Source organism: Epinephelus lanceolatus, chromosome 7 (genome assembly GCF_041903045.1).
Source record: "Epinephelus lanceolatus isolate andai-2023 chromosome 7, ASM4190304v1, whole genome shotgun sequence".
NCBI classification, from domain to species: domain Eukaryota; kingdom Metazoa; phylum Chordata; class Actinopteri; order Perciformes; family Serranidae; genus Epinephelus; species Epinephelus lanceolatus.
The window spans coordinates 33,685,983-33,700,107 of NC_135740.1; the positions used below are offsets into that span (position 1 = coordinate 33,685,983).

The 14,125-nt window shown below is 39.8% G+C and overlaps 1 protein-coding gene across 5 annotated transcripts in view; it reads right to left on the bottom strand.

The window, feature by feature from the left end:
* Positions 1–14,125, bottom strand: part of atp8a1 (ATPase phospholipid transporting 8A1) — a 143,028-nt gene that overhangs the window by 101,731 nt on the left and 27,172 nt on the right. For all 5 annotated transcript variants that reach the window (XM_078169460.1, XM_033633450.2, XM_033633453.2 and 2 more), the window contains exons 3-6: positions 11,373–11,472; positions 8,577–8,675; positions 2,085–2,130; positions 1,799–1,839 (exon numbers count right to left, since the gene is read on the bottom strand). In XM_078169460.1, the coding sequence (XP_078025586.1) occupies positions 1,799–1,839; positions 2,085–2,130; positions 8,577–8,675; positions 11,373–11,472 (286 nt within the window). The remainder of the gene's footprint in view (positions 1–1,798; positions 1,840–2,084; positions 2,131–8,576; positions 8,676–11,372; positions 11,473–14,125) is intronic.

Consider the following 14,125-nt stretch of genomic DNA (forward strand, 5'->3'; position numbering starts at 1 on the left):
ATGTAGTTTATGGCACAATTTTAACTGGATCAAAATTATTTGTCTTTTTCCACTGACTACCGCACATATTTTTTTCCCAAAATAAGGTCCCATGGTGGTCCAATGGAAGCGGAGGACTTCAGCTCAGCTACAGAGAAAAAAAGTACATTTTCTTTCATAAAAACTGTGAAGAAACAATCACGATTACATTCATTCAAAAAGCTCATCATGGCTGCACAAAAGGTCTGTTACATTCCTAATGTAATATCTATATTCTAACCACTAAAGTTGTAAATAAATAAAAAACTTGAACAAGTTAAAAATCAATACTCATTAATGGCAGCAATAACACAAAAAGCATCAAAATGCTGATTAATTACATAATTAAAGGTTTAAAGAGAAGGACATTATAGTTTATTTGGTCACAAAGAAAAAGATGAGAAAAATAAGTAGGTTAAGGTAGGTGTTAGAAACTGTATAAAACTTGTCAAATCAGAATTATCATGTGAGTAAATAACAACATTTAGTCATGAGAAAACATTAGTGTATCAGCAATACTCAAACATGTTAGTCTTTTATGGTATAAACAACTGTAACGACCATTTATTAATAAAAATTATCTTGATATTTGGCAAAAATAACAAGCGATCATTTGGCCTCATTCGAGCTGCCCTGAAAAAGTTACAAGTTAAAGGAACTTGGAGACCAAACACAAATTTGGGAGAGAAGCTGCTTTTACAAAATGCATGATGAAGATGTGAAACGCATCAATTATTTAAAGCTAGCCTTTTCAGAGAGGATTTCTGTGTGTGTGTGTGTGTGTGTGTGTGTGTGTGTGTAACAGGGAGGGACATTCACATACCAGCAAGAAACACAGTGATTTTCACCCTGCAGGAACCAATTCGATGTATGAATCACATACTTTGTTAGTTACAGAGACCATGTGCTGTCTCATCACTCCGATGCAGAAAAGGTCTCTTTATTGGTCGGTGAAGTTTTACTTAATCTAATTTTGTGTACCTTCTAAACCCCACCTGTCAGAATCCATCATACACTGACAGTCACTGTATGTTGTTTTATTTTAGCATCTTGTTATGGTGTGCAACATGTCTTAAATATGTGATGTAAGTGAGTTATCTCAGCAATAACTGATGCACACTAACATCTATCTGTCAGCCTATTTGTCTGTTTTATATCCATCTTAATATATTACATTTCTACTGCTGTAATAATAACGTGCAATTATCAAACCAGGAGTAGAGACGGCAACATGTTTACACAGACACAACATCTCCTGCTGTTAATTTAGTTCTCAAGAACAAATCAACAAATACCTCATGTGATAAATCAACTATTATGTCTCATATCCCCGAGAGCAGGAAGAAAAGATTCGGCCTATATTGCACTGCTGCACGCTGAATGTACGCTCTAATGGATGAGGCAATATTACCAATTATCAAACGGTCCAAATCTACCTCGTTTCTGCACTGCCTGGTGTTGTTCCTGCTTTTAGGCAAATTGTTCCAGCCACAGTAATAAAACTGTTTCATTATGAGAGCAGAGAGGAGGCTTCTCTTTGTCCTCCAGCGCTGCCTTCTAATGACCGTCCACATGGAAACGCTGGATTAATTAGCAGCTGGATACTAGAGGGGTCAGAGGGTGTGTGTGTGTGTGTGTGTGTGTGTTTGTGTGTGTACAGTGTGTGAGAGATTTCTCCAACTGACAACAGCACATTACATGAATGATCTGTTTTCTGTTCTAGATGGATATAATGTGAGCTGGTGGAAATGACCATTAGTGACACATGGTGGGTACATACCTTCTCCCAGTGCACAATCTCCCAGGCACCATTTCTCAGTACTGTAGTGAGAAATGACAGAGACGGAGGAAGTTGCAGTGAGAAGAGAGAAAGAGGAGGTAGAAGAGACAAAGAACATAATGAGAGCCTTGTGACAATGCAGACAATCAGGTTTTTATTAAGGCCTATTTGCTGGTTGGCAACAGATACACGTCTGCATTAAATACAATAGCATGTTCTCTAGTAAAACCAACGACACACAGAGTTTCCAATTCAAAAAACCTGAAGAACAAATGGTTTTCAATACCTTGACATTCCTTTTTGTTGACAACACTGTCAGCATTGTGACGTTTCTGTAAGGAAGAAAAGACACACATATTATCCTTTGTTGTACATTATCAAAAAGTAACGATAAACAAACAAGGGAGAAAAGAAGCTAACTACCCTGGGTGACAAAAGCCTAAAGTCTGAATTTTATAGTAGAGCAGAAGAGGCTGACACTGTATAGCACCACGTACTACAGTGAGAAAGGGAGCTGGACCTGCAGTCTGCAGTTACACTCACTAGGACTTCACAACCTTCACAATGTACAGAGTAGTGCCTTCGTCCAGTGCCCCCTACAGCACCAGGCAAGAATAGAGTTTTTACACTGGTGTCCCCAATAAGAAACCGCCTAATCTTGGTAACGCTGATGTTTAACTCTTCCCATTTGTACCTCAGTTTACACAGGAGGGAACAAAGTAGGCACATCCATAAAAACTTTTCAGCAGGCACTGGAGCAAACCGAGACATTACTGAAGAAGGTAAAATCTGCACACTTCTTTTCTCCCACAATTTCACTTTATTAACTGTCGCTGTGCAACATTTTGATCAATCAGATCTTTCACAGGCATATACAGTATTAACAAACATCCATCCATCCATCCATTTTTATCTGCTTATCCAGGCCAAGCAAAGCACCCCCAGACGTCCCTCTCCCCAGCAACGCTTCCCAGCTCCTTTCCAGATGACCTATGTAATCCCTCCAGCGTGTCCTGGGTCTGCCCCGGGGCCTCCTACCAGTGGGATGTGCCAGGAATGCACCCAGGAGGCATCCTGATCAGATGCCCAAACCACCTCAACTGACCCCTTTCAACGCGAAGAAGCAGCAGCTCTACTCCGAGCTCCCTCCAGATGTCCGAGCTCCTTACCCTATCTCTAAGGCTGAGCCCAGCCACCCCACACAGGAAACTCATTTCAGCTGCTTGTATCTGCGACCTCATTCTTTTGGTCACTACCCAAAGCTCATGACCATAGGTGAGAGTTGGGACGTGGATGTGCCAGTAAATCGAAAGCTTTGCCTGCCAGCTCATTAACAAAAAATTAACAAACATATGATTTTATACACACATATATATATATACACACTTATTTACGTACCTATTTTTCTATTTATTTTGTCTGTTTATTTACCTTTCTATTTTTATTTTTTATTATTTTTTTTACGTTTTTCTTTCTCCTTTGATTATGTTTATATTTAATATTGAATTAAATGCTACGTGGTTCAGCTCACTTTAGGAAGGAGTCTATGGAACAGGGAGGGTTGGGTGGGAATTCAGGGTGGCTATTAAAAGTAAAAAAAAAAAAGAGAGAAATTTTTTAAAAAAAAATCACAGGTTTAAACAACTGGAATACAAAATAGTACAAGGCTCAGAAATAACTTTTAAAAGTGTTTGCCAGGCTGGCAACCAACATCCGTTTGTGGTTGCCAAAACTGAAAACATGGTTGCCATCTTTAGTCACCTTGTATTTTGAGTAGTTAAGATACAAATATGCATTTAAACATCAGCTTAATAATTAAATTACTATGTATAAAAGCTTTTTACAATAACCACAAACATCTTTGTAGTTTTTGTTTTATCTCATTATATTATTGATCTGTTCTGATCTACTCCTTCAGGTTCATCTGCTTTGCTGTCAGTTAAATCAATGTGCACGTTTGTAATATTTGTTAATGGTGTTTGTGCCTGAAGAAGATCTGATCGATTAAAGCTTTGCACAGCAACAGTAAATAAAAGAGACTTTTTTGCCATGACACTCCAGCTTACATAAACAAGATGGCCTTTAAGTGCTCAAAAAAAAGAACATTTTGAACATCTCTGATTACATGAAAATAATCTGCAGCTGAAGTTCATGTGATTCAATTAAAAGCACCAGAACATCTACTAAACGGACCTTGTGGAGAGATAAACTTTCAATACTCATCCAGCTTTACAGGACTAACCAAAAAGAGAAAGAATATGCTGGATTAAAGCGATGACATAAAGTTTGTTACATGGGGCAGCCCTGATGGAAGCTTCTGCATCTAAGGAGTTACAGTTAATTTCATAGGAAATAGTAAAACAAAAATGAAACAAATTTGAAAAATGTGGCAGGAAACATGTGATCCTTATTTCACCATCGGACAGTAAATAGTGTACAGTATTTTACAAATGGAGTCAACATACGAAGGGAACAAACTCGCCTATATGTACTGTCTGTGAGCGCATCAAAACACTAATCAGCAGTATTATTTCCCCTCATGTCCCTCTTGTCTGCTGAACAGTCATGCAATCAACTGTGACTTCAACAGCTGATTCCAAGGGACAGCTTGTCAACTAGCATCACGCTGAGTAATAATGTGTTGCTGGGTCCGTCTCATATAAATAATCACTGTGTTTTACAATGTGGCTTCCAAAAGCAACATGTGCTGCACTTGATTAGTGAAGAGAGGACGAATCCACTCACGTCCATGCTAATAATCTGTTTACTTTGAAGATCCGTTATAATTTAGTCTCATTCGAATTCAATTTAAAGCTCATTTGGGTAATTTGGCACACTGTACTGTACATTTCAGGAAGAGGAAAAAGTGTTTACTGAAAAACCAGAGCAGCTGAAGGTGAAGTGGGTTGCACCAATACACAGCTGCTAATGAAGGAGAGGTATTCACTCTCCTTGGCCTGATTTCTCCAATGACCTGTGGACTCAATCTAGCAACATTACAGTAGCAAAAGCATCTGTCTAATGCTACAGCTGCCATTACCCAGTCATATTAAAGCTTGTATTGTAAAGTCCCTCTGAACAACAACCATTATACAGCAACAAATAAACTGAATCTGCTTTGTGTCTGGCTTTGAAGAGAGAACAGATAATGCTCACTTTCAGTTCAGTTTCCCATCGGAAAGGTCTGTCTGACAGCAAAGTACATCTGTGAAAATATTCTAAATATAGCATACACTTGCGCTGATATTGATTTTCATCAGTATTTCCATCACCTACAGTAGGTAATACACTGACTATGAATAGTTACCTCAAACAACTCTGCTTCAAAAAAATCCCAACTATCCCTTTAAGTCCTTCTCTCTCTGATTTTATATTCCAAAGTGTCTGTTTCTTACTCTTTTCCTCTCTCCGGGCTCCAGTTGAATCTAATAGGTTTTAATATCCCTGCAACATGCTGTAGTGTCTAATGAATTGGCTGGCTGTGTCTGTGGGCTTCAGCCTTTTACCCGCTGCACTATACCCAGAAAAAAAGTTTTGCAACAGTAGAGACCTTTACAAAGCTCATTCATCATCCCCTGTGCAAGAGCTGTCAGCTAATTTCATTCATTCACACTATCTGCTCTGGCTGCACAGACCCTCCTCTATTTATAAACCTGTAGTAGGAGTGAAACTGTATTTATATACATTTCCCCCCTACTCTTCCTGCCTTTCTCCCCTCTCGTATTTTTTCTCTGCCTCTTCCACTCTTGCTCCTTTGGTCCCAACGGATGTGCAGAAAGGGAGATGTACTGTATTTAGATGATGTGTGTAATCACAGCGCAGTGGAGGGTGAGTAGCATGCAGAGGTTATGCGTAAATACTGCAGTATCAGGCCTCTGTAGACTTCAGCCATAGAGGGGGGAAAACTGAAAGCAGCAAAAGATAAAAGGGTAGAGCATCTGCAATGTTACTTGATTAACCTGCTAATATGGCTTCAGCTAATATGATGCAGTAGTGACGGAACCACACAACAAGAAATCTGTGGGCTTTCTGCTGCTGTTTTCACAGTGATACTGTGTAAAAGTGCGCCACACACCATTTTGATTCACACTATTACATTTCAGTTTGTGGCATTTAAAGCCAAAAAGAGAGTTGAACAGCTCAGAACAGCCTGAGTCTGCCGCAGCAGAGACAGCCAGCAACACGGTAATATACGGCTGGCTGTACAGTGTGTGTCCATAGTGCATGATTCATGAAGGTAGGGGTCGATGTTGCCCTGTCAGGTCAACTTGTGAGGGACAGCGCAGTACAGGGAACAGACGTGTGTGTGCAGGTGACCTTCAGCAATAAAGACAGAGTCATCACCACTCTGTTCCCATGTTTTTCACAACAGGCCGAGAGAGAAAGTGCTGCGCTGGTCCCTTCAGCACGAGATAGAGGCTAATAGTATAGAGTAACTGTCCACTGGGACCTGCATAGAGGATCGCATTGCAGGGTCACTGCAATACAGTACAATGCAACATTCCCTCGCTTAGTTCAAATGGGCCTGAGGATTACTTGCCAGCAGAGAGAAAAACATATTTTGAAGCCTTTAATTTATTGGAAAACAAGAATTCATGCAATAAAAAGATGCCACATAATAATACTGACATCAATCTTTCACACTAGGGCTGCACAATACGTTTTTTATTGCCATTTGGATGTTAAAAAAATGTATTCTGTGTGTCGGCACTATTTTTCAACACTTGCAAGTTCGTGGGTCATGTGGTAGAATGTTAAATGTTTCTTTCCCTAGAGTAAGTGGGGACGAATTAAAGGATTACATCATAACTTAAGATTTTGTGTTTGTTTCTTGTTCTTGGTGCTTTCTGTAAGTGTATACTGATAAAGTACTTATTCTGAACCTGCCTTTTACATAGGCATCTTCAGCTTATCTGTCATTTTTTGCACTATTCAGAAGATGTAGGACTGTCCTATTGACGATATTCCGGCTGTTATTAGGAGTTAGTGGAATGAGGAGGTTTGTGATTGGATTTCAGGCTTTGTTCCCGTCATATATATGCTTTAAGTTTGATACTTGTTGCGATTATGCATTGTGTAATACTGTTAAAATTGAATAAAAATCTTCTTCTTGAAGAAAACTTTTTCTTGCACCCCTACACGATGATTGAAGAATCCAAAAACAAAGAGAATTCTTGATGAATTGAAGTCATAAGCGACTGCGTTTAACAACAGCAAAACTATAGCAAAACATCTCTTTACAAACTCTCCTACAACTCATGCAGAACAATCCAAGTCTCATTTATCCAGCTATATGCTAAGTACTTCCCAAATAGCCAGCCCCTTTCTGATGGGGAACTGAACGCAAAGTGAAACTTATCTATGCTTTCTTCAGAGCCAGACTCCATTGAAAAAAACAGTAATTTTACCTCACTGAACACAGGAGCTGCTGGTTTACCACTGTTTGTAATATTGTGTGACTTTGGTGTTTAAAAGGTTAGTTTGGACTCACCAAAGTCACACAATAATACAAACTACTGATTGAAGCAATGGTAGACCAGCAGCTCCCGTGTTTGAAATGGATTAGGATTTCAAGGTGGGCAGGAAACCCTTCACAAGGAGGAGAATAGGGAAGGAAGATACTTGATGTATCGCCTCTGACTGTGTGAAAAGGAAAACAGGATATAACTGCAAGGCTGCCTGCTGACATCAACAAAATGACGCAGGAACTCCCGAGAGTTGAACTCTTGGACGACCTCTCACAAGAGTTTGACACAAGACAGTTCAGTCATTGCAAGTAATATTTACGATATTCAACAATGTTATCGCATATTTTCCTCATATCGTGCTGCCTTATTTCATACTAAATAAACTGCATAAGCTTTTTTCAAGCATCTGCTCAACAGTTCAGACTTGCCCGAGGGCAGACAGTTGTTTTGTTTTGTTAGTACTAACTGCCTTTGTGCATGAGCATTCAGTATCTAGGTTAATTGACTGAATGAGTACTGCGGGTGCAGTAGGCACAGCTGTGACCTCTGAAATGAGCATGTGCAGATGCATGTCTATGTCTGACGATGTGTCTATATGTTGGGAAGCATCCTGCTGTGGTCTCATAACCATCAGTGCCTCCTCCCTGCTGCACAGGGAACAGCTCAGGACACACTGTACAGTACGAGACAAAACAAAAGCTCACACCCTCTATGGGGGGACTGTCTCTGCAAGGTAAGGTACATCACTCCAACTGAGAACTACTGACGTACTTTCCTGGTAAAGAAGCATAAAACATTCAGAGAATTTAATGTTACTTTATATATTTCATGTTGAGTTTATTAATGTAATTTATGGATTAAAATGACTTCTTTTGCACAGACAAATTGAGGATAAAACATTTCTGCTCTGCAAACATTTTTACCACACTTTACTAAATATAGTCAATGTAGCTGCGTCCATACTGTTTACGTTCATCAACAACCATGATGGCTATAAAAGTTGATCAAAAGTTTGATTGCCTTTTTATATCTGCAGAGTGAGTGATCTGATGTGTACATGTCTGAACCCTGCAGTAACGATGCTTTTCTAGGGCAGATTAGGGCTTTCAAGTAATATCACTTCTGTGAGATAATATATCCTTCTGTACATCTTCAAGCCATAAATCCAATCAGTATGCTCTATAGTACTTTGAGGACTAAAAGGTCTTTATGATTTTTGAAGTCAAAATTTCTCATTGAGAGCAGGATCTTTGAACAGGGTGAAACAAACACTGACACTGGTATCAAATAATATCTGACATTTGTCTTACCAGATCCTCAATGAACTCCTTGACAGCAGCCACAACCAGGATGAAGAGCAGCGGCACCAGTGTGGTCCAGCGACCAGTGGGAGACACATCTGGGATTTGCTAAAAGACACACACAATTTTTCAGAACATAAGAATATTACAGAAGCTGACCACAATTTCTGGGTACTTTCGTGGCTCAAAATAAGGTAAAGATTTTACTTCAACCAGCTCCAGTCCCAAACCTAACTACTTGTTGGCACCTTTAAAAGGATGATGGTAGCCAACAGAAATTCCCTTTTCTTCACACTATTTTTGACCTGAATGAATGAATGGTTTTGTCAGCTCTTTCACAAGTTTAAGACAGTTTTAGATTGAGAATTGTGCTTTTTTAAACATACACATTAGGGCTGCAACAACTAATCAATTAAATCAATTAAAATCTATTATAGAAAAGTTGGCAACAAATGTAATCATTAATTAATTGGGTCTATGTTGCACAACATGCACTGCGACATCTGCTAAGGTGGAAGCATTAAGCTCACCAATGCTGCACCTTGTGTAGCTCACATGATGAAGTACAAGAGCAAGCTGTCTCTGAAGCAAACTTCTGTTGTGAGGAAATAAAGGATTCACTTTAGATTGTGTCTGACTAATGACATGAAATATCGCATAAACTCCAGTGACACACTTTAGCATTAGCTACTGTAAATCTGCCACCTGCAGCAGATTTGTGTCCATTTTGACAGACAAATGCACAAAAACAGGTTAATTTAAAAACAAATGTAACATACAAAAATCACTTCTCATGTTTCTGTCTGTTTTGTGATAGATGACTATAGCCGCCAGGCCCCTGGTAAAGCTATTTTAAAGCTAACACTTGATAAAGCTAAGGCTCCTGGTAAAGCTATTTTAAAGCTAACACTTGATAAAGCTAAGGCTCCTGGTAAAGTTATTCTAAAGTTAACACTTGATAAAGCTAATGTCTGGCTACATTGATAACCTGTAATTGTGCATTTGTCCATCAACACGGACACAAAAATTAGCTAATTAGCGAACTTATGTCGGAAAGACACTTAAGTATAATATAACGTTTTGGAGCGTTTGGAATATTTAATGCCATTAGTCAGAGACAGTCAAAAATGAATCACTTATTTACAAAAAAAATAGCAATATCTGATAAAACATATGTATTAGTTGGATTTCACTTTTATTCTCAGTGCATGGCTACACCTCCAATGTCCATTTACTTAGTTTTGTATTGTAGTGGTCTTATCTGTAGCCTGCATTTAGTTTTATATTTGGAAGTTGTCTGAAGGGGCATTGTACAAAAAGACAAGGAGCAAGTACTGTTTTCTAACTAAAATGCTGCAAATAAGAAATTCTAGATTTTTTGCTTTTTTCCAATAGATAATTGATTAATCCCAGTAATATTTAAGAGATTAATAAATTATCAAAATCGTTGTTAGGTGGAGCCCTAAAACAAACAGACACACAGTTGGTGGTGTCATCATTAGCATCAAAGTGCTGTGCTTTATTAGCCTGGTTTCAGATCCATGAGTCACCACCACTAACACAAATGTTGTAACAAGCATTTGACAGACTCAAAACTAAATGCAAACTCTTTAGTTAAAGGAGAAACATTCAGCACAAATAACTTTCTTAGTGCTATTATAATGCTCTCCTCACCACTGAATGTTTAATGATTTGGCTATTTTAAGTCTTTCAAAATTAACAGTCTCGTAATTAAAGCCGAGCGAGGGCCACAGGAGACCGTCACTGTTTTACTGCTGGAAGGAAACTTGAACAAAACAGATCTCTCGTCTCCCTCATCTGCATAGATGTTTTATTCAAGGTCGCAACATCGACATGGCAGGTAATGAAGATTCACACTGGCTGCTTTTCAAAGCCACTACTTCAAGGTCACTGGATAGAGCCCTTTCCCATCCTCAAAGCTCTCATTAACGTAGGGTAGTCTGTCAGCGCGGATATAGGTAAAGACAGAATCTGAGCTCCATGCAGCCTTCCTTCTCTCATTATTTAATCTTTACTGTGAAGCTGTGGATACCTGAGACATGGATTTTGGCTCCTTTGAATCGTGTAGTAATGATCGGTGTGTTGAGGCTTTAAGTATCCTTAAAAGGGATTAATGCTGACCTACAGTATGCAGGCAAACCACTGCAAACTTCCTTTAGGCTGTAAAGTCTTTGTTCTGCTGGTATCGAAATCAAAACAGCGTCAGTGCTGTTAAGATCTGTGGCTGCTGTTGGGTAGTAATCAAAACATGAGCAGTGCTAATAACCAGGGACTCTCTGTCCAGGAGAAGCTTATTTCTTAAACAAATCTGATGCTAAAGATTTTCACATCACCCCTGCTCTTCTACTTGTGGCTCCACATCAGTTGGAATAGTATTTGAGCGTGCTGCCTTTGTCCCATGTCGCACCACTACACTGCAGCGTAGTGGTGGGGGGTACAGTGAAGGATCAAAATACAGCCACGCACGGCACCACGTGCATTTCCAAGGCATGTAATATGTGGTATAGTGTGTTAAGCCTGCAGGCAAATCTAGTTTCCCTTTAAAGCAGGCACACATAGTATTACATGTATTATTCATTATCAGGATATATACAGTACTGTGTCTGTGTGTATGTACGTTTGTGAGAGTGAGACTGTCTGCGCGTGTATGGAATTACAGACATGATCTTTGGAGATGGTGACTAGGTCATGGCAAACAGGAATGAGAACAAAGCAGAGACGTGCGATGATTTAACATTAATAAAGGTAGTTTCTTCGTATGTCAGAGAAACCAGCACATCTTACCTGCAACAGTGCAATGAAGAGAAAGAAGGCGTTGGCTGCCCTCCTGAACTGTGAGTAGAGGAAGCGTGGGAGGAAGGTGAGGACATTATATTTGGCTGTGCTGCAGACGCCATCAAGCAGCAAACAAGGCCACGGGTGGAGGAGGGAGCCGAGGAGAGGGAGACAAGAGAAAAGAGAGACAAACGGTTAGTTCTCAGAATCTGCTCACATATTATCTAACCTCACCATTCCCTGCCCCACCCATTTCAGAAAGTCTTTCCTGCTGCACAGACAGGTGCGCCTGTGTTTGTGTGTGACACTGACAAACAGCAGAGACCAGTGGACTCAATGATCATAAAGAATAATTAGGAAGAAGAAGGGAGCTGGCGAAGGGGTGTAAAGAGCTTCTGGCAGACGTGAGATATGTTGCCAGTGCTGCAGAGGGGCTGGGTAGGGTGGGGTTGGCGGTGATGGTGGTATATTGAGGCTGGTGGAGCTTGAGAGTCAGACCTCCAGCAGTGTGATTTACAGCCGCGTTGAGGGCCCAGTCAGAACAGCTACTTTAAGGGAACATATATGCCCACACACGCACGCACGCACACAAAAACCGTCACAATTACACACGCAGAATATCAAAGAGGAAAGCCTCCAACCCATCTAAAGGGGGTGAAGCATATGGAGGTTAACATTAGTGATATCACTGTCTCATTCCTGTTAGACTGAATCAAACATGACGAGCACACTTGCAGCTTTTTTCACTTGTGGAACGTCCTCGAGCACGATGAAGAGTTATGAGGAAAAGAGCTAACGTTAAACTGAGTTAGCACACAAAATTTTAAAGGAGTTTTACATTCACTGTCGTCCTGACTGCCTGGTACAGCAGAGCTATCCACAGTGAGTGAAAGGGACAGAGTGACGGCGAGTGAGTAAGAGCGAGGCATTGTTCTGACAGCAGCACCATAATACCAGCCTCACAGAGGAGCCTGACGAAGAGCCGTGGCAGAGCAAGGGTCAAGAAAGGGTCAGCTTTGTGTCACTCAACAAAGTCTAGTCTTTAAGTGGAGTTATTTCAGATTCTGTGAAAAGAAAGGAAAAATATATAACCTCTGAGTCACCTGTAAAAACTACAGTTGAAGTCTGATAGATGCACAGGGTTTCCGGTCACTCATCTACCATCATATGAGAGGTCTGATCGATTCTACTCAAGCTTGATTGCTTATCACTAGTGACTAAATGGTAAAGTTTGATTTTTTTCATATTGAATTTTGGTGCCTGAATTTCTCCAATCCCATTTGAGCCACATGATTTTGAGATTGCACAACTTGAAATGGAAAAGGAAAAGGAAATACAAACCAAATCAGTTTAGCTCAATATCTTTCAGTAATTTAAATTGAGTAGTATAAACATGTCAGCTGTTCAGTTTATTTAGCTTAAAAAGTTAAAATCCTTCTGGCCCTCGTTTGCTTTTAAAGCTGTGTTTAGGTGCGTAGGGTGATGTTTACAGTAGTTACCTTTGCGTAATGACGTTATTTAAATAGACAAACACATGACATTCAAATAGATTTGACTCTATTTGGGTATTTCTACAGGCCCTGTGGGCATTTGAAGTGAATTTAAAAATAGCTAGCATGAGGACAGCGTCTTGTAGCACAACAAAGAAAAATTAATCCATATACAGGCAGTTATAATATTATATGGAAGCAGTATTGTGACAAGGTTGCTGGATATCATGAATTGTGTGTTTATTTATGTGGTACATCATTATCATCATCATCATCATCATCATCATAAATAGAAGGTCAAAGTTTGCCGTCATAAACTGGAAAGCAAATGGAAAAGCAGACTGAACTATGCAAATACCATACATGGATGTGTGTTTGGTTTGCAAATGTCAAAGCAAACAAAGATAATGTATGTGTGTGTTTGTTTGTGTGTCAGTGGGGGAGAATGTGTGTAATGGATGACGTGTGTGTGACATAATGTATACTCCTCTCAGGCTGTTACTGTCACTTGCAGTATTTCTGTAATTTCCAATATCCAAGTGGATCATCTGGTTTTCTTTTTTATGAACGCTAATCTGAGCAGATCATTTTAATGTTGGTGACCCCACTGGGTATCAGTCAGAGAGCCTGGTAGTGCTAATGCATTGTTACCACCTCAGCCTGTCTCTGGAGATACAAAGAGATAGTTGCTGGTAAGGCTCTGGTTAACGTTTAGCCTCAAGGCCCTGCTGGCGTTATCATTTCTCTCCTCCAATACATCTGTCATCGTGTCCTCATCACCTGTCTTTCTCTCCTTATCACTTTATTTTCCTCACTCCATCCTTATTTCTGGTCTCACGGGGTAAAGTGTGCTGTGTCCTACTGTCTAGTTACTCCTTTACACTGTGTTACTTCCTCCTCTGACGCAGGGCAAGATAAAGAGCTCATTTAACACTCTGCTTAATGGATGATTATGGATCGTACATTTTATTTCCTGGCAGTACTCTGAGGATCAAGAGGATGTGAGAGAAGTGACTCCTCTACTCCCTCACAGATATAGTGAAACAGCAGCCATCAGAAGAACTTTTAACATCTATCAACATTTCCAGCACAGTAGAAAGGTTTGACACTGCAGGAAATTGTTATGAATGTCTATGTCTTAGTAGATTTGTGTAAGTTAAACAACTGTCAGCTGAACATTTGACATGTCAGGAAGTTTTGTTGGATTCCTTTTTTAGTCGCACCTTACACCTTTTCTAAGCAATGAAACATCCAAAAAAAACTACATGAAAC